Source organism: Nannobrachium achirus (genome assembly GCF_963921795.1).
Source record: "Nannobrachium achirus genome assembly, chromosome: 3".
In the NCBI taxonomy this organism is placed as follows: domain Eukaryota; kingdom Metazoa; phylum Chordata; class Actinopteri; order Myctophiformes; family Myctophidae; genus Nannobrachium; species Nannobrachium achirus.
In genome coordinates, this window is record NC_137812.1 from 12,041,548 (window position 1) to 12,063,074 (window position 21,527).

At 44.0% G+C, this 21,527-nt stretch overlaps 1 protein-coding gene across 1 annotated transcript in view; it reads right to left on the bottom strand.

Annotated features, from left to right (window-relative positions):
- Positions 1-21,527, bottom strand: part of neurl1aa (neuralized E3 ubiquitin protein ligase 1Aa) — a gene marked incomplete at both ends in the record, with an annotated part of 121,565 nt that overhangs the window by 78,065 nt on the left and 21,973 nt on the right. Inside the window, 2 exons of the mRNA XM_080722197.1 lie at positions 6,602-6,923; positions 9,742-9,998. Coding sequence (XP_080578323.1) covers positions 6,602-6,923; positions 9,742-9,998 — 579 coding nt within the window. The remainder of the gene's footprint in view (positions 1-6,601; positions 6,924-9,741; positions 9,999-21,527) is intronic.

The window sequence follows — 21,527 nt, forward strand, 5'->3', positions numbered from 1 at the left end:
AGGTGGTGATCAGTTGACAGCTCTGCTCCTCTCTTCACCCGAGTGTCCAGAACATACGGCCGTAGGTCAGATGATACGACTACAAAGTCGATCATTGACTTCCGGCCTCGGCTGTCCTGGTGCCACGTGCACAAGTGGACAGCCTTATGTTTGAACAAGGTGTTAGTTATGGACAAACTGCGACTAGCACAGAAGTCCAATAACTGAACACCACTCGGGTTCAGATCGGGCAGGCCGTTCCTCCCAATCACGCCCCTCCAGGTCACGCTGTCGTTGCCCACGTGAGCGTTGAAATCCCCCAGTAGGACAATGGAGTCCCCAGTCGGGGCACTATCAAGTACCCGTCCCAAGGACTCCAAAAAGGGTGGGTACTCTGTACTGCCGTTTGGCGCATACGCGCAAACAACAGTCAGGACCCGTTCCCCAACCCGAAGGCGCAGGGAAGCAACCCTTTCGTCCACTGGGGTAAACCCCAACGTACAGGCAGAGAGCCTAGGGGCTATAAGAAAGCCCACCCCAGCCCTCCGCCTCTCACCCGGAGCAACTCCAGCAAAGGAGAGGGTCCAACCACTCTCAAGGACTTGGGTTCCGGAGCCGGAGCTATGTGTCGAGGTGAGGCCGACTATATCTAGCCGGAAACGCTCAACCTCTTCCACCAGCTCCAGCTCCTTCCCCGCCAGAGAGGTGACATTCCACGTTCCTAAAGCCAGTTTCCGTAACTGGGGATCGGACCGCCAAGGCCCCCGCCTTGGTCCACCCGATCCGTTTAACACCGGACCCCTCTGGCTCCTCCTGCGGGTGGTGGGTCCACTGGGGGATGTGCCCATGTAGTCGGTTCGGGCTGGGCCCGGCCGGACCCCATGGGCTAAGGCCCGGCCACCAGGCGCTCGCCCACGGGCCCCAACCCCGGGCCTGGCTCCAGGGCGGAGCCCCGGTATCCCTCCGGGCCGGGTACACGGACTCATGTTGTTGCTCATCATAAGGGGTCTTCTGAACCGTTCTTTGTCTGGCCCCAGTCAACTAGAACCAATCTGCCATGGGTGACCCTTCTGGGGGCAAAATGCCCCCGACAGCATAGCTCCTAGCATCATTAGGGCACTCAAACTCCTCCACCACGATAAGGTGCCGGTTCAAGGAGGAGCCAAGGAGGTGACAAGGTCATAACACGAAAAAACAAAATCTCTTACTTAGGATGTATCCTTGAAGCTAATCTTTCCAGTGAAAAGATGACTTCTAAAGTAATAAATACAATCAACCAACAAACTCGTTTCCTACAGAGGATCGCCCCAATGGTCAATTTCAACACACTGAAGACCATAGCTGGTGCAATAATCCAGCCCCTCTTTGACTACGGAGTCCACGTATGGTATCGTGACGCCCCACAAGCCCTGAAAACTAAACTCAAACAGCCCAAAATAAACTAATTAGGGTCGACCTTCCCTATCAGACTCACCTCACTGCTACTCACCAGTTAAGAGTGGGGTGGCTCAGAGTAGATGACAGAGTACAGCAACTTGCAATGGGCCTGGTGTACAAGATACACTACACCACTATGATACCCAAGTACCTGTCAAAATACTTTATAAACATTAAGGATGTCCATAATTACAACACCAGAGGCAGCGCCACAGATCACTTTCAACCCAGAGTCAAAACCAACAAAGGGTCAAACTCTTTTTTCTGCTATACCACCAAAATGTGGAAAGCCTTACCGAAGGTCATAAAGGAGTGTGGATCACTAGCATCCTTTAAAATTGCCCTGAAAAACCACTTACAGGCAACAGCCGTTCGCAACTGGTAAAAAAACTAACCTAGCCCAACCCTACCCTCCCCTGCCCCTTCTTTGTATATACTGTTTGTTTAGACTTACTGTTTTCTTTTTTTTCTTTTTCTTTACATATCTACTGCATAGTACTGTGTTCTATTTGTCTGTCATTCAATGTTATATGAGATACTTCAATGGTTTCCAGTGGAAATAAGCCTAGTCTTTTCATGGATCTCCTTTTAGTAGACCTTGTACCAGTGAACTGTACCGTCATGAAACTGTACCTTTTCCTATGCAAACTTCTAATAAAGTCTTCAATCAATCAATCAAAAACGAACACATTGGTGAAGAAATTGTTTGGTAAGGAATTTATTCCCAGGGTTTTATTAAAATTCCCTGACTATAACCACACTTGGGGGTCCATAGACACATACAAAACAGAAAAAGTACAAAACTATGGCACCACCTCTTTAACCACTTAGACCCTCTATTCTTGGGGGGGAAAAACTGACTTGAGTTGCAACTGTACTTAGTCTTAGATCGATTAATTTCCGTCAGGGCGTCTATAAAAGGCTTCGGCTATTTTGGGCTAATGTTCCCCCCGATATATGGATGCCGGGGTTCAAGTGGTTAGGTGGATAAGGAGTGAATGGATGTGCCATTCTAGTGTAACTACTACTACTACTACTACTACTACTAGTGCTACTACTAATACTACTACTACTACTACTACTACTACTGCTACTACTACTACTACTACTACTACTAATACTACTACTACTACTACTACCACCACTGCTACTAATACTCAGACATCCCACCCTGGGAATTTTCATTTCAGGGAGGTCCGAAAATACATGAACATCATCTTTTTTATAAATGCAACATATGACCTGAATATGGCATATACGCAGCATATATTAGCCAAATATTGGCATATAAGTATATGTATATATTATATTTCCTTTATTGATTGATTGATTGATTGAAGACTTTATTAGAAGTTTGCATAGGAAAAGGTACAGTTTTATGACGGTACAGTTCACTGGTACAAGGTCAACTAAAAGGAGATCCTAGAAAAGCACTTGGCTTATTTACACAGGAAACCAATGAAGTATCTCATATAACACTGAATGACAGACGGATAGAACACAGTACAATGCAGTAGATATAGTCAGGAAAAAAAATAATACATTTTCTTTTCATGAGGTCAGCTTTCCCGGGAGATTTATGATCGCTCGCGGGTGTCCGGGAGCGGACGTTAATTCCCCCGGAGACTCCCGGAATAATAATAATAATCATAATCACGACGATAATAAATCATCTTTATGGCTGGAAGAACAAATCCAAGAGCGAATGAAAAAAACTAAACAAAAACAACAACCGCAGCGTGCGCGCGCTAAAAATAGCTGAGATTAAATGGAAGAGTAGGATGCACTGTGTTCTTAAGCTCTTCATTTGCAAATGTAGTCCATTGTTCCCCAGCCATGTAAGCAACAGTAATCGTCACAGTCGGGCAGAAACCTCGTATCTCCAAGTTTCAAATGTGTACGTTTTTTCACCAAGTAAAGCCTTGCTTCATCATACAAGGCCGTCACACAAAAGTAGTGAAAACAGCCGATCTACAAGCACACAACGCCTCGCGGTGCGAGGCGTTGTGTGCTTGTAGATCTGCTGTTTTCACTAGTTTAGTTAAAAAATACAAAACGAACAGTCTTGGACATACAAGGTTTCCACCCGACAACAAAGTAATGCCGCTGTCATTCAAAGACTGCAAATGAAAAGAGGAGGGAGTGTGTGATAACATCGGGACTGAAAGGCAGGAACGAGCCGCGCACGCACGCACACACACGCACGCACGCACACACACACACACGCACGCACGAACGCACTAACACACATCTCTCTAAAAGCCTCTGGGCTTATCTGAGAGCGGAGGGAAGCTTTACGGAGCATTACGGACAGAAATGTGAGTCACAGAGAGACCATGTCTGCCCTAGCATGACGTATTCCCATCTCGGCCTTCTCCTCCAGTGGGTGTTCCACCCTCCCCCTGAACCAGGCCTCCGCTTGTAAGAGCACATGTCACTCAGCAGCGCACACACATACTCGCACGCACGCACACACATAGCGCTGTCACGATTATGACATTTTACGTGAAGATTGATTGTCACTCAAATAATTGCGATTGACGATTTAATTGTGTTTCTGCCATTGACAATTACGTTCATGTTTGGCTTTTAGGCTTTGAAGTTGCACATGGCAGATATGACACATAACCTAAATGTACAAAGAAATTAAGGACATATTTGACAACTACAAGCTCCTTCTTCTTTTTTCTAAACCAGATCACCCGGCTAGTTTTAGAAGGAATACCATCCTCCGAGGTGAGAAGTCTGGTAACGCGAGGTCTAAGGCATTTGTAGAATCGGCCTCAGGTCTTAAAGCAGGGGTCTTCAACGTTTTCAGGCTAGGGACCCCTTAGTGGAGAGAGAGATGAAGCAGGGACCCCCAATATATATTGTATAAAATTTGTTCTTCTTTGCCAAATATAGCCAAATATAGCCAATCTACAAGCTTACAACGTCTCGCAGCGCGTAGATCTACTATTTTTTGGGTAATGTTCCACACAGAATAGGGATGCTAGGGTTCAAATGGTTAATGTATAAAACATGATCCTATCACACATTGATTTGGCGGCCCCCCTGTAGTAACTCTGAGGACCTCCTAGGGGTCCCGGACCCCCTGTTGAAGACCCCTGTATTAAAGCATGAGATGGGGGGGGGGTACAGATAATACAACTCCCCTCACACTTGCGAACGCAAAACACCACCCTCCTCCTGCCCCGCCCCCACCAGCTGAGAGATACCGGTGTCAATCAACGCGAGGCACAATAAGGATCGAATGTTTGCTATCTGCGGGACATTTGACCTCGGGTCTATTTTTACTTAGATGACTGGGGATGACAGCACTGGTTATGTGTGTGTGTGCGTGCGCGCGTGCGTGTGTGTGTCTGTGCGTGTGTGTGTGTGTGTGTGTGTGTGCGTGTGTGTGTGTGTGTGTGTGCGTGTGTGTGTGTCACTTAAAGGCCCCCCGGGCTGTGCTGTCCCTATGCTATGCCTTTGTGGTATGCATGCTATAAGCTTAGCGTAGCATGCCTCGCTAAAGCGCAAAGGTGCCCCTTACGGTACAGTATGTGTGTTGACCTCATTGTCATCATTTGTCAAAGTTGGTAGCATGAGTACTATATAGGCCTGTCACAATTGCTACATAATGGTCTAATCGCAAATTATTTGACATAATCGCAGTTGTTTTGTCGTAATGGTCAATCGTTTCCATGTTGAAAGATGTTCAAGTGTTTTCAAACATTTTCAAAAATAGCGGAAATAGCCGATCTACAAACTACTTTTAGTATTGCAGGCCTGGAATTTCGTCATTTTAGGGGCGAGGCCACTTGGCCTTTGGTGTTGTCTGTTTTTTGAGGGCTGGAAGGCCATCAAATAAAACAAGATTTTAGTCCATTGAAAGAATTTTTGGAATTTAGGGATAATAACCTAATCTGCAGTGAAATAGATAAATGATGGTATTTGCAATCTGATCCATGCTCAGCTCTGCACCAATAAAAGCCACTGGATTGGTTTACAGATGGGGACTCGGGGGAGTTAAGATTTCATAATCTCAACAAAAGACACTGGTGTCTACATGACAAGACAAGACAGAGACACTGGTCGGTGTTTACCGTCTACATATTGACAAGAGACAGAGTAGAAAGTGATACAGTCAGCTGGGCTGGGGCATTAAGGCCACTGTGGCCTCAGGTCATGCCATTGGTTTGAGGGGCACAAAGCCAAACTGAGGGGCAACGGCGGCCATTGCCTTCATGGCCTCCATGAAATTCCTGCCCTGCAGTACTGATACTTTTACTTAAGTACTTTTTTTCACCACAGGATATAGATAGCATGTGGTCCATTGGCTCAGCCCAGGGCTTTACTGTACACAGAAGTGAGACCAGTTGTTTACAGTAAACAAATGACATAAAGGATGCTCCAAGGACACACACTGTGGAACAACACAATCTGTCAGTCACATTGTGTTGATGTTGTCACATGCACTAACATGGAAAGTGAAAACACAGATGGTCTAGTTTTTAGTTTTTTTACCAATTAAGCCCAGCCCACAGACACCAATGATTCACAACGCAAGTGTTTTTTATATATCAAATTTGCCAAAAGATGCAATAGGAACCTTTGTTTTAATTATTGCTGGGACTTTTAATTATATATAGCCTGTGTCAGTTGTTTGTTTGTACTAGTCCTTGCCCGTTCGAACACAGCAGTATCTTGATCTAGCCTGTAGTACTAGGGGGGCAAGAAGAAACAGAAGGTGGGCAACCTTTTCGGCCATGTGGCAAAAAATCAACCCCCCCCCCACCCAAAAGCATAGAAAACTATGCATTTTGGCACAGTTATACCTTTTAAATTTTAAACTTTTGATTGGGTGGGCAGAATGCACATCTGCCCCCCTGAACCAGCCTTGGGCGGCAGTGGCTCAGGGGTAGAGAAACCGTCTTTAGAACACAGATGGTTCCCGAAGGGTTCCCAGTTCGATCCCAGGCTCCCCCAGAGTTAGTGTTGAAGAGTCCTTGAGCAAGACTCTGAACCCCTAGTTGCTCCCGATGAACAGACTGGTGCCTTGAATGGTTTCCTCCACCATCGGTGTATGAATGTGTGTGTGAATGGGAGAATGTATGCATAATCTCTGTAAAGCGCCTTGGATAAAGGCGCTATATAAATGCACCATTTACCATTTAACCAACCCTGGAACAAAGACTCTTACCTAGAAGCTGTACGCCACGCGTCAGGCCGTAGACGTCGATGAGGGCCCAGACGGGCTCGGTGGTGCGCACGCCGCTGAAGAACAGCATGGGGCTGGACTCGTTGATGCGGTAGAAGACGCGGCCCTTCTTGTCCGCCCAGAAGGCGATGACGTGGCCCTCGTTGGAGAACTCCTCGGGCAGCGCCTTGGCCCAGAAGCCGCTCTGGGACACCAGGTCGGGACAGGCGTACTTGGGCAGGTTGTCGGGGTTGATCCTGGACGGGTCCTTGGAGGTGAAACCCAGCCGCAGCGCTCCGCTCCAGCAGCACTGCTTCTTGGTGATCTGTGGAGCATGGCACGTGGACATCAAAGGGGGCTTGAGCCCCTGCCCTTTTTATAAGTCTGTAAAAGGTGGCCTCTCCTGACCATGAATGCAGTTTTTACTATGGTGAAAGAAAGGCAAATGCGCTCTTGCCATGCCATACCTGAAGGCGGCATAATTTCAAAGCAAAAAAAAAAAAAAACTATTTAGGATACCATACCGTACATGCAAAAGAATAGTTTTAATGCATTGAGACAGCTAGCTTTATAACTTTGTTTAGTCAAACAAATGTTTTGAAATAACTGATAATATGTGAGCTCTGCTTTATGTTTGGGTAAATACAAATATGATAATTGGATTGTAGAGTATGTGATACAGTACAGTCTATCTTTCCCCCCCAAACTCATCAAAGTTTGATGAAGTCATGCAGCCAAAACAGAGGGCAGGCTAAACATAGAACACATGAAAGACAAAGTTATGCTAACTCAACACTTTATACCAGAAAGGGTGCATTCATTTGCAGTGGCATACTGTAAACCAAGCCTCAGGCAAAGCCAGTGCAGTAACTACGTTTTTGGACACACCAATTTGTTTGTGTATCCCAAATGTCAAATTATAGTCTTCGTGATTTGGGGGGGATTAACAATTACCTCAAGAACAGACAGGCTATACAATCAGCATAATATCACTTATATGCATTATGTCATTTGGCTGACATTTTTTTTTTTTTTTCGTAGTATCTGCTGCACTTTGGCTTTATAGAGCAGTGGTTCTCAACCTGGGGGTCGGGACCCCCAGAGGGGTCCCCACATTATTTTGGGGGGTCCCCAGATGATTAACTTAATGTAGAACATTGTTTTCTCACTCAACAGTAAACCAGTAAGACTCCCTAATCGGGAGATAAGCGACCATAGGTCGCTTATCTCCACAAATGGGGCAAAAATGTGTTTTTCCAAAATCTTCCTGATCCATGTTGATGACATGAGTGTAGACATACTGTGTAGTGATTTTCGTGATTTTAGGGCAAAATCTGTAGGAGCAGTGTCCAAAAATGTGTTTTTAAAATTCGGCCTGAAGGTGGCGCTATATGGGACAGATTCATGTTGATGGGATGAGTGTAGACATACTGTGTAGCGATTTGCGTGATTTTAGGGCAAACATTTTAGGAGCAGTGTCCAAAAATGTGTTTTGCAAGAATCGGCCTGATGGTGGCGCTAGAAGAGGGCCATGTGAGAAATGAGGGGTGGGGTGTCCGCGTTGCCTTGGCGGACGAATAGGTACCGGCCCCGGCTCTCCCGGACGCTCCTAGCCCGAGTTACGGCATTTTATGTGAGCTGCAGTGGAGGGGGTCCTCCACTGGGGGCGTCACCACTTTTGCATCCATTCTGGAGCACCAGGAGTGGGTGGTCCCCAGGAATTCCCCGTGAGCAGCCCCGTTGGGGTGGTCATTTGGTCATTTTTTGCACATTTGGTCATGTTTTACACCTGGGGGTCCCCCAGGGACCTGGGGGTCCCTGGAGCTCCGGGGGTCCTTGGAGGTTGTAGTTTGGCAGGTAAGGAGTGTGTGTGCAAAATGTGGCATGGATGGGGGCAACGGTTGTGGAGATATGAGCAGGGCAAAAGTGTGACGTGTGACGTGCGACTCACAGAGGGACATTTTTTTACACCTGGGGGTCCACCAGGGACCTGGGGGTCCCTGGAGCTCCGGGGGTCCTTGGAGGTTGTAGTTTGGCAGGTAAGGAGTGTGTGTGCAAAATTTGGCATGGATGGGGGCAACGGTTGTGGAGATATGAGCAGGGCAAAAGTGTGACGTGTGACGTGTGACGGACTGACTCACTCACTGACGGACGGACAGCCGGTGGAGGTTTTGGTAGTAAATGCGACCTACGGTCGCAATTAACCACTTGAACCCTAGTGTTCATATTCTGATAACTTTAGCCAAAAATAGCAGATCTACAAGCTTTATAGACCCAAGTCCAATTTGAAAATGACCCACAGTTTTTTTTCTGGAAAACATATTACTCAGACTCCGTAGCAGTTAGAAACAAAATTCCCAAACTATTTGATAGCTTACACCTTTGGCTTTCACTCAAAATTACTGTACTACATACTGCACATAATTTAACTTTTTCAGTGCCAGATGTTGTTATTTATTGCCAGCAAAAGCACCTTACCTTTGCGATGTTATAGACAAAGATGTATTATTTTTTTTTCATCATTATTATTTTATTTTCTCCTTAAATAGGTGTACCGTGGCTCTACCAGCAGTAGAGGGCAGCCTCATGCAAGAATTAATGTGAAAATGGCCGCAGTAGGCTGCCGTCCGTCAAGGCAGCACAGTCGCTACAGAGCAATAGATCCAGAGAAAATAACATGGAAGTGTTTTGTTACTCCATTGATGCTAACGTCCAGTGGGTTTTTGAGAGTACTTTTACGGGAGCTGTCTCTACGGTACACACCCGCGCGACCCCTCATCAGTTTACAGACATCAAACCAAGGTACAAAAGAACGAGCCAAAGAACGTACAATTGGCATTGCGCCGCCGTCAAAAATGGGGCGAACGGGAACGTCCAAAGCGTGGATAGAGTTAATACACAAAAATGTGTTCCCGGCCTGAGGGGGTAATACACTTTAATGTGTACCCATCCAGTACTGACGGTTCAAGTGGTTAAATATCAGAAATTGACATGAATCCAACATACACTAATGATTGTGCCTTCAAACAACGAAACTAAACGCAATCTATGAACAGGTTGTGGGGGTCCCTGCTTCATCTCTCTCTAAACTAAGGGGTCCCTGGCCTGAAAACGTTGAAGACCCCTGGCATAAGGATTATTACCTTGAGGCGGACTTGCTCGTAGAGCGCGATGGGCCTGTTGGTGAAGGTGATGGCGTTACAGAAGCTGGCCTGCCTCTTGACGACGCGCTGCGCCGGGTCCATGGCGATCTGGGAGCCCTTGGTGTTGGGGTGGAAGAGCAGCGGGCTGAGGGCCAGCGGACCCCCTAGACCCCCCCCGCACTGGATGGGCAGGCAGCGCTTGCTGGGCTTGTGGTGGCATCGGTGCGCCGCGGCCGGGAACGGGCCGCCCAGCGAGTCTGTGAGGAATGGAGAGACACAGTTAGAATCCAATGACACAGCAATCAGTTGGTGCCATGCATGGTTTCCTCTGCCATCGGTGTATGAATGTGTGTGTGAATGGGTGAATGTAATGCACAATCTCTGTGAAGCGCCTTGGATAAAGGCGCTATATAAATGCACCATTTACATTTGCCAAGTGCCGCGCTGTGTGCTTGTAGATCTGCTATTAAAAAGAAAAACAAGAACATTTTATATTTTTAAAGCGAACATTTGTAATTCAAATTTAGCTTCTTGAGGTCCCTGGAACTAAATATTTTGAGATGGGGGTCCATGGCCATATACATGGGGGTCCTTGACATGATTTAGAGCAGTGTTTCTCAAATGGGGGTACGTGTACCCCTAGGGGTACGCGGAGGTACTGCAGGGGGTACTCAAGATAATGGACCCCAAAAAGAAAAATAGAAGTATAAACCATGATACTATTATTCATAGTTAAATAATTAACTACAATTGAATTAGAAGGAGAAAAAACTTTTACTGTTATGTTTAATGATGACACTTGGAGAAACGTGTTGTGAGCCTGATAGTTGCCAACCCAAATTACATATAAGGCTACCAGGCAACTGGTATGTGTTTGAATGTTGTTTGAACGTACTAGAATTTCGCGGGCGCTTCGCTGTTAAAAGTTGTTATCCTTATGCATAGATTAAAAGCTGCCGTTTCATTTGCCGTGATGTTGAAAGTGAACACGGTAACACGTGTGAAATCAGTGGTGGAAAAAGTACTCACATGTTATACTAAAAGTATCAATGAGCAGAGTGAAATCAGCATGACAGAACAGTTAGCTTAAATGGGACCAATAGTAGTTTGTCAGTAAGTCAAGTGTCAAATTAGGCAAAGTACAAATTGTATTTAAGGCAGGTGTGAGATTCAAGTTAGAAGAGAGGCTTAGCTTACAAAACTGCAGACGAATAAGGGTGTAAATGTTAATGTGTCTGATAGCTGAATGTTTGTGAGACAAAAATTGTGAAAGAAATTGTTTATCTGCAATTGTGTCTGGATTCTTAACCATTGACGAGACAAAAGTTATGAAAGTAGCTGTTTATCTGCACTTGAATCTGCACTGGGCTGTGTTTCTCTGTTCTTCCCTATTCTGAGATATTGTAGATATTTTGCGAAACTCTCCTCCAGAGAAACACCACAATTCTTTCATATTTCACAAGCCCTAGTTTCTTATTTTTGGCTTATTTTTATAGACCTGGTTGCTTGTTGTGTTTTTGTTTTTTTTGTTTGTTTTTTTTGTCATGTCTAACTCCCGACTAAGATGTTATGGCCACAGTGTTGAAACTCTCACTCCCTTTTTTATTTTTTGTGATGTTAGATTCTTGAAAAGGGGGGTTATACCGTTATATACCGCTATTATGGTTTTAATTGCAGTTGGAAACAATTTGTTGTGGGTAAAGGGGGTACTTGGATTCAAAAATCTGCGAAAGGGGGTACTCTAGCCAAAAAAGATTGAGAAACACTGATTTAGAGGACACTTATAGAATCGGGTCAAAAATATTCACAGACTTGCACAAATGTTCATGATTTTTCAAAAATAGCAGATCTACAAGCTCACAGCGAGGCACTCCACGCTGTGAGCTTGTATATCTGCTATTTTTTAATAGTTAAAGCATAAAATAATGGTTAACGTAATAATGCGTAATAACAAGTTCCCTGGCCTTAGTAAACCAGTCAAGACTTTCAGACTTTTTGATTGTATCAAATTGGTATTCTGACGTCTGACCTGAAAATGCAATTTCCGTTTACTAAACAGCAGGAGAGAGAAGAAGAGTCCCATTAAAAAAAAAGAAAAAAAAAGAAAAGAAAAAAACACTATGTCAATGAGATTTTATTTTTGTTATATAGTGATGTTGTTGTTGTATTCTGCTTTTTCTCCCTTTTTGTTGTATTTCACCTGCATTTCACCTTCTACTTTTTATACTCTAATTATTAAAGTGTGACAATGAAGTCTTTCTGATTTGAGAGAGAGAGAGAGAGAGAGAGAGAGAGAGAGAGAGAGAGAGAGAGAGAGAGAGAGAGAGAGAGAGAGAGAGACGGACAGAGAGAGACGGACAGAGAGACAGAGAAGCAGGGAGAGAGAAGGAGGCAGGCACGTGCACACATAGACATCAAAGGGGGCTTGAGCCCCTGCCCTTTTACCCGTCTGTAAAAAGTACCCTCTCCAGACCATGAATGCAGTTTTCACTATGGTGAAAGAAATTAAAACGCCCTCTTGCCATGCCATACCTGTCCTGAAGGCAGCATTCAAGAGAATTGCCTTGTCCAAACTCTCCTGAACTTGAATGCAGCATCTTATGTTGAAAGAATTGCCCTCTCTGTGTAGAAATCCATGCCTTAAGTCCCATCTCCAGTATTCACTTGATTATGCTTAGTTTAGTGTGGTATAAAGCCCTGAAAATAGCCGACCTCCAAGCACACAACGCGTCGCAGCGTGACGCGTTGTGAGCTTGGAGGTCAGCTATTTTCACCAAAAGGCCCTTTTATAAATTTCAGCCCCTGCCTCTCTAACATTCTCTGCACATCGCTGGAAGGAGGTGAGCTTCAGTTCAAGCAGTGGGGTGTGTCGGTGAAGCCTTATAGCCTCCAGTCATTGTAAATTGATGACTGACTGTTTGTGGTTGCAACACTTACACATTAGGGTGTTGCATAACAGCGAAGAGAAATAGCTGCGTTGTCTAATGTCCAATCTGAAGACATCCATGTTCTCAAAAACAACAAGAACGTCTGTGGTCGTGAGGGCTAATGGCAATAATATAAAAGGAGAGACAAACTGTGTTATGTTTTACAGTGACATCGAAGAACGAAATGCAATCGTATCCCCGTATCGCTCTGTTATTGACTGCATGTTCAAAATGATTTCATAAAAAGCAAGTGGCTCCGTTATCTTATACCATTTGTGAGCAGCAAGTTCTTGGCAAAAGACATCCATTTCAGTGAACTTGTTATGCTTAATAGTGGAACTACATATCACCACTGTCGGGCAGAAACCTCGTATCTCCAAGTTTAAAATGTGTATGTTTTTTGGTAAAGTAAAGACCTGCTTCATCATACAAGGCTGTCTCGCAAAACTAGTGAAAATAGTTCACCCAATCGCAGAGCACAGCGAGGCGTTGTGTGCTTGCAGCTATTTTCACTATTTTAAATCGTTTTTAAAATAACAAAAAAGGGAAGGTTTTGGACATACAAGGTTTCCACACGACAACGACGATATCATAGTAACATAGTAACAATAGCATTGCCCATTTAAAAGAACCTCTGGGAACTCAGATTGCCCATTTTTGTCTGATTTGGAATTAAATCAAATCACTTTCACTTAAACGACTACCAGCTAGCCTATTACTAGACAAGCATTGATTCAAACAAAGTTAATTTGTATTATTATCAAATAATAACTATAGTGAATTTTCAGTTACTACTTGGAAATAGTCAGAGTTGCTCATTATAGTGCATGCATAGTAACAGTAGGCTATAATAATAGCATAATATTTGGGTATGCGGTCAAGTTTAGGCCTGGCTCTGGGAAGACGCCCCTATATATGGACGCCCCTGCCAATAGTCCAACATGTTGGTGGTGCTACAGGCCAAATACTGTATAATGTAATACTGTTTTTCTTTGGTATGTATATCGTTGTTGTCGGGTGGAAACCTTGTATATCCAAAACCGTTTGTTTTGTATTCATCATTTTAAAAATGAATAGTGAAAATAGCCGATCTACAAGCACACTCTATTTTCACTAGTCTTGCGAGGCAGTCTTGTATGATGAAGCAGGGCTTCACTTTACGAAAAAAAAAAACGTACAAATGTGAAACTTGGAGATGCGAGTTTTCTGCCCGACAGTGACGATATGAATGTGTATTTGCTATTTTATGTTTGCCTGTCATTTTAGTACTTTTGACTCCAGGAAGATTAGTCACTGCTGAGGCAGTGACTAATGGGGATCTCAAAGAAACAAACAAACAAATATAATACAATTCCACTGTCTAATACATCGTCCCTAAGAAGTTGCAAACAAACAAACAGACTGGTTTCAGTGTTCTTATTGATCACAAGGCTTGGTGCTGTAGTGCTGCTCTGCTAATGAGATGCATGGAGGATGAATGTGTTTGACTGAGGCTGCAGGGAGCAGGTGGCTGAGGGGATCTGTACACGCACGCACGCACGCACGCACGCACGCACGCACGCACGCACGCACGCACACACACACACACAAATATACAGGGGTGTCGCACCAAATTCTGGGCCCTGGGTACAAGGATTCACTGCGGGCCCCCCATGAATGTTCTTCATAGGGGGAGGGGGTTTAACCCATTTAGACTGGGACCGCATTATTACACGTTATTTTGTTCTTTAACTATTGAAAAATTGCAGATATACAAGCTCACAGCTTGTATATCTGCTATCTTTTGAAAAATTGTGAACATTTCTAAAGTTTTTTGAAAAACCTGTGTTTCCCATCTCAAAATATTTCGTTCCAGGGACCCCCGAGAAGCAAAATTTGAGTTACAAATGTTCGCTTAAAAAGATAGATATATTCAAAGATTTGCACACATTTTCACGACTTTTCAGAAATAGCAGATCTACAAGCTCGCAGCACAGCACTCGGTGCCACGCTGTGAGCTTGTTTTCTATAGCTAAAGTATAAAATAATTCCAGGCCCCTCCACCTTGGGCCCTAGTAACTCAGTCACACTTTTCCCCGTTGTGACGCCCCTGCACACACACACACACACACGCACGCACACACACGCACGTCGCACGCACACACGCACACACACACCATCACCACCACATCAGTCACCGTCTTCATTCACGCTCTGTCGTATGATGGGAAGGCGCAGCAAAAAAGCTAGCAAGCTAGCAAATCAGATATATCTTCTTGCGTAAATCAGGATATCACAGAAAACAACACAGTGCTACTGTCACACTGTGCTTTCATCCAAATGTCCCATTGGAAACAAGCCCTGCCTAAATAGAACACTTCATCATTCAAGCGCATTTGGCTCATTTCTCTTTTTTTTTTCTAACGCTAAGGGCCTCAGAGGGGTGTTTTGTAACAGTGTTGCTGAATTTATAGAAAAATCTAGGGCTCTTTGGGTGCCGTTGGGTTCACTCTCAACACAGCCCTGGCCCTGAACACCTGAGTACTGTCACTGTAGAGGTTAAAATGAGCCTAAAATGAGGTTATTTGTATCGGCGAATTATGCCCGCCTATATGCCAATCACATGATATTTAATTTACAGTGATCAATTATTTTGAATTTTGAATGCTTCAGTTGATGTCGCACTACTGTTTTATACTCTTGATGTGCTATTCACATTATTATTCACCATCTTTAGGGCTGTCACAATTATTACATAATCGTCTAATCGCAATTCATTGACATAATCGCGATTATAATTCATAATCGCTTCCATGTTGAAAAATAGTGGAAATAGACGATCTACAAGTTCACAACGCGTCACAAGTTGTCAAATATGTCAGTAATTTCTTTGTAGATCGGCCATTTCCACTATAAATGTTCTTTTTTAAGTATAAAGTTGACAAATATGTCAGTAATTTCTTTGTAGATCTGCTATTTCCACTATAAATGTTATTTTTAAGTATAAAGTTGTCAAATATGTCAGTAATTTCTTTGTAGATCGGCTATTTCTACTTTCAATGTTCTTTTTTAAGTATAAAGTTGCCAAATATGTCAGTAATTTCTTTGTGTACTTAGGTTATGTGTCACATCTACCATGTGCAACTTCAAAGCCTAAAAGCCAAACAGAAATGTAATTGTCCACGACAAAAACACAATGAAATCGTTAATCGCAAGAATTATTTGAGTTACAATTAATTGTCATGTTAAATGACATAATCATGACAGCCCTACTGAGTACTGTCACTGGAGAGGTTCCATACAGCCTAAAATGAGGTTATCTGTATCGGCGAATTATGCCCGTCTATGCCAATCACATGATATTTAATTTCAGTGATCAATTATTTTGAATTTTGAATGCTTCAGTTGATATCACACTACTGTTTCATACTCTTAAAGGAGTAGTTCACCCCCAAAATGACTTTTTTTCTTTTGATTACTCACGCCATGGAGACTGGCGTGAGATAGAGATGATTTATTTTTGTATTTGTCGCATTCCAAAGACAAAACAATTATTGTAGTACATTTACCCCCATTGATTCCGGATGGGGATCCAAATGCATTCGGGTCCCCATCCGGAATCAATGGGGGTACATTTAATGTAATCAAATTATTGGCTTAGGAATGCGACAATTTTCTTTTAAATATTATTGAACTCATCTCCATGGCGTGAAAAATCTATAGTAAAAAAGTTATTTTGGGGGTGAACTACTTCTTTAATGTGCTATTCACATTATTATTTCATCTCCAGAAGGCCATCTCCATTTGGGTTGAATAGAATCTAAACAGAGAACCCGTTAGTATTATCTTCATTACAGTACGTCAGCAGACAAAAGCAAGGCAGTTGGGTCATGTCCTGAGGAGCTGTGATAAAACCAGATCAATCTGAACACAAAACTGCAGCCTCCTCTCCATCTCTCTGTCTGCTAGTCTTTGTTTGTCTAAGTAATGAGCTTTCCAGCATTGCTTTCTTTATTTTTATCTCGCATACGCATCCACCGTCCACACGACGGTCCAGTCTGGCTCCACAATAATAAGGGCATCGCCAGTCAGGGGCGTCACACCAAATTCTGGGCCCTGGGTACAAGGATTCACTGCGGGCCCCCCATGAATGTTAACTATTGAAAAATAGCAGATATACAAGCTCACAGCGCGGCACCGAGTGCCGCGCTGCGAGCTTGTAGATCTGCTATTTTTTCGAAAAATCGTGAAAACGTGTGCCAAGAAACCTGTCTCCATGTCAGTGATGCTCAAACTTTTTCATGTGAAGGACCCCCCCCATCTCAAAATATTTAGTTCCAGGGACCCACCAGAAGCAAAATTTGAGGTACAAATGTTCACTTAAAAAATACATAATATTCAAAGATTTGCGCACATTTTCACGACTTTTCAAAAATAGCAGATCTACAAGCTCGCAGCGCGGCACTCGGTGCCGCGCTGTGAGCTTGTATATCTGCTATTTTTCAATAGCTAAAGTTACTAGGGCCCCTCCACCTTGGGCCCTGGTAACTCAGTCCCACTTTCCTACCCCTTTTGACGCCCCTGTCGCCAGTTGCCTTTTGTCTCGGAGAGACGAGCCGCGGGAGAGCAGTGAAGTGAATGTGGGCTCAGCTCTCTCACGTGGGCCCGGGCCAGATTGAGCTGAATGCATTACTGGAGCGCAGGGGTGTCGCACCAAATATTCTGGGCCCTGGGTACAGGGATTCACTGCCTGGGCCCCCCATGAATGTTCTTCATAGGTGGGGTTTAACCCATGTAGACTGGGAACGCAATATTATGCATTATTTTGTCCTTTCTCTGCGCTGCGAGCTTGTAGATCTGCTATTTTTTGAAGAATCGTGAAAATTAGTGTTTGAATATTTCAAATCCTTCTAAGGTTTTTTTGAAAACCCTATGTTTCTATAGTCAGTGGTGCTCAAACCTTTTCATGTGAAGGACCCACAAAATGATATGTATTTGGCCCCGGACCCCCATCTCAAAATATTTAGTTCCAGGGACCCCCACCAGAAGCAAAATTTGAGTTGCAAAAGTTCGCTTAAAAAAATACACATATTCACAGACTTGCACACATTTTCACGACTTTTCAAAAATAGCAGATCTACACGCTCGCAGCGCGGCACTCTGTGCCGCGCTGTGAGCTTGTAGATCTGCTGTTTTTCAATAGCTAAAGTATAAAACAATTCCAGGCCCCCTCCACCTCCTTGGGCCCTTGTAACTCAGTCCCACTCCCCCCCCCCACCCCCCACCCCGTTGTGACACCCTTGCTGGAGCGCTACAGAGAAGGGCGCAGCTGCCGAGGAGAAAACGAGCGGAGGTTAAGTGTGAATTCATGTTTCTTAGCAACCCCGGTCGCATCAAAAGGGCTTGATCAGCGAGCGTGGCCCAGGCCGCGCAAGGCTATCATCTAGGGATACACACAACAACAGATGCCGCGTTGTTTGCCATGCAGGGCACAACCCAACCCAACCGGCCATAACGATATCTGTGTTTTTCACATTCGGAGCTTATACTGGGCACTGTTCTTATCGAAAGAGCTCATTCTAACACGGGAGAATATACGAGGATGGGAATTCAGTGTTTGGCCATAATTGTGAAATTCTGGAATTATTTATTTCGTTTTTAATTAATTTGTATTTAATTAATTTTAAGAATTTAAATATTTAACCAGATACTAGAGTATTTTAAAGCAGTAGTTTCAGGGGGTTGAAGGGACAAATTCACAACATGCTGTATCATCGGGTGTAAACCTCATGTTCAAAACGCGGGAGTCATGTCACGCAAAAGGTAGCAGATATACAAGCTCTAAACCAGGGGTCTTCAACAGGGGGTCCGGGACCCCTAAGGGGTCCTCAGAGTTACTAAAGGGGGTCCTCCAAATCTTCCAATCATTTTTATATTAACAACTTGAACCCTATAGTGTCCATATTCTGAGAACTTTGGCCTACGAGCTTGTATTTTCGGCAAAGAGGTTTGGTGTGGAGGGGAAAAAGAGCAGACTAAGTACAGAGTGAAAGGTTAATTTTATTAGGTAATGATGACGGCTCAAGTGGTCAAATATCTGAAAACACAAATTGACATGAATCCAAAATACACTGATGATTGTGCTGTCAAACAATGAAACTATATGGAATCTATAAAAAGGTTGTAGGGGCCCCTGCTTCATCTCTCTCTCAACTAAGGGGTCCTTGGCCTGAAAACTTTGAAGACCTCTGCTCTAAACAGTTTAGGACACATGAGACGTGAGAACTTGTAGACGACATCTACAAGTTCTTTGTATACTCCACTTTAGTACCCCTCTTTCCTTCCGTATTAACAGCGTGTCTGATCCTGCTCACATTTGTCATGTCCTAATGAAGTTAATCGATTTTTTCCTAGCATTATTGAATGCTTTAACTATCGAAAAATAGCAGATATACAAGCTCACAGCGCGGCACCGAGTGCCGCGCTGCGAGCTTGTAGATCTGCTATTTTTGAAAAATCATGATTTTTTTGCAAATCTTTGGATATCTCATTTTTCAAGTGAACATTTGTAACTCAAATATTTGCTTCTGGGGGGTCCCTGATACAAAATATTTTGAGGCGGAGGTCGGCGGCCAAATACATATAATTCTAGGGGTCCTTGACATGAAAGAGTTTGAGCACCACTGATGTAGAAACATGTGTTTTTCAAAAAAAAACCTTAGAAGGATTTAGAAGACACTTATAGAATCGGGTCAAAATCGGGTCAAAATTCAAATGTTCACACTTAAATTAAAAAAAAATAGCAGATCTACAAGCTCACAGCGCGGCACTCGGTGCCGCGCTGTGAGCTTGAAGATCTGCTATTTTTCAATAGTTAAAGCATAAAATAATATTACACAATAATGCGTACCCGGTCTAAATGGATTAAATGAGCTATGATGTGAATTTATACCTTGGCGACTCACTCCATCTTGCAAAGCGCCATCTGCACGGGGCAAATAGACCAGAACAATGTAGAGCAATGATGATGACTCTGTGGCTGTGTGCGATCATGTGCAAATCAGCCCGTCCTCTTTCCCTCTCGTCTGCCGAGATGTACGACTGGCCAAATCTGAGCTGGGTGCTGCTCTACGTTAAAAAGATTTACTGCGGAAAAAACCCAGACCGCCGAGAGCAAAATTGCTATAACTTTTCTGTTAATGTTCTGCCTAGCCATGTGTATGCAAAAAAGAAAGGGAAAAAAACAGCATTTTATCTGTGATTTCAACTGCTGCGTATAACTAATACAGTAGTTTGAAAAGGGCTTAATAAGTAGTTAATTCTTTGATTGAAATGTAGTGGAATCAAATCATGTGTACCAGGAACGTGCAGAGATAGTTAGAGAGGCAGGGGCTTTGATGAAAATATTGAAAATAGCAGACCTCTAAGCTCACAAGCTTAGAGGTGAGCTTGGAGGTCGGCTATTTTCGGTGTTTGATAGCACACTAAACTAAGCATAATCAAGTGAATACTGGAGATGTGGCGTAGCGGCCAACTACACAGAGAGGGCAATTTCAACATAAGATGCTGCATTCAATTTCAGGAGAGTTTGTACAAGGCAATTCTCTTGAATGCTGCCTACAGGTATGGCATGGAAAGGGTGCATTTGCATTTCTTTCACCATAGTAAAAACGGCATTCATGGTCTGAAGAGGGCACTTTTTTACAGACAGGTAAAAGGGCAGGGGCTCAAGCCCCCTTTGATGTCTAGGTGTGCATGTGCCTGATGTGTACCCAAGAAACAGAAATGGTCTCTGTCGGGTGGAAACCTTGTGTCCAAAACTGTTACATTTCAGGAATGAAATTCAAAAATTGCATGTTCTCCCCGTGTCTATAGGGTAGACACCCTCACAAAAACATGCAGTAATCCTGGTCTCAGCCGGGCCGCCTGATGGAGGGGAAAGGAACTGGTTGGAATAACGTGCTCCTTCCAAGCGTTACGTCCAACCGGGGAAGCTCCCCCTGTCAGGTGATAAGAAGCGGCCCGCTCACTCCTCATGCAGTTTTGGGCCCTCCCAAAAGGTTGGCAGAGGGAGAGCAGTGCCCAGGATTACAGTTTAGGCAATTGGCACTGGGTGACAAATGGGTTACAAAACCGTGGGATAAAAAATTGAGAGAGAAAAAAAAAGATTTACTCAAGTAAATGTACTGGTACTTGGTTACTGTCCAGCGACTGAGCATGTGACGTAATGACCGGTGCACACATAGACATCAAAGGGGGCTTGAGCCCCTGCCCTTTTATTCGTCTGTAAAAAGTGCCCTCTCCAGTCTCCAGACCATGAATGCAGTTTTTACTATGGTGAAAGAAATGCAAATGCCCTCTTTCCATGCCATACCTGAAGGCAGCATTCAAGATAATTGCCTTGTCCGAACTCTCCTGAACTTGAATGCAGCATCTTATGTTGAAAGTATAGCCCCCTCTGTGTAGAAATCCATGCTGTACGCCAGTATTGACTTGATCATGCTTAGTTCACTGTGGTATCAAGCACCGAAAATAGCCGATCTCCAAGCTCACACCGCGTTGCGCTGCGACGCGTTGTGAGCTTGGAGGTCTGCTATTTTCAATATTTTCTTCCCAAAGCCCTTTTAGAAATGTCAGCCCCTGCCTCTCTAACATTCTCTGCACGTCCCTGTCCTCCGCCATAGACATCCGCAATGTCTTTATTGAACTAATGACAGCTCACTGTCATGACAACTCCAAGCCCTTCCCGCAACACCTTGGCATGTATGTGACTTAAGACCTCTCATCATGCCCCGATGCATGCCTTTGTTGAGCCGTAAACTAATCTCGGGTCTAATCGTCATCTGGCTAAAGGAGAACGGCGAACCAAAGGTTACGTGA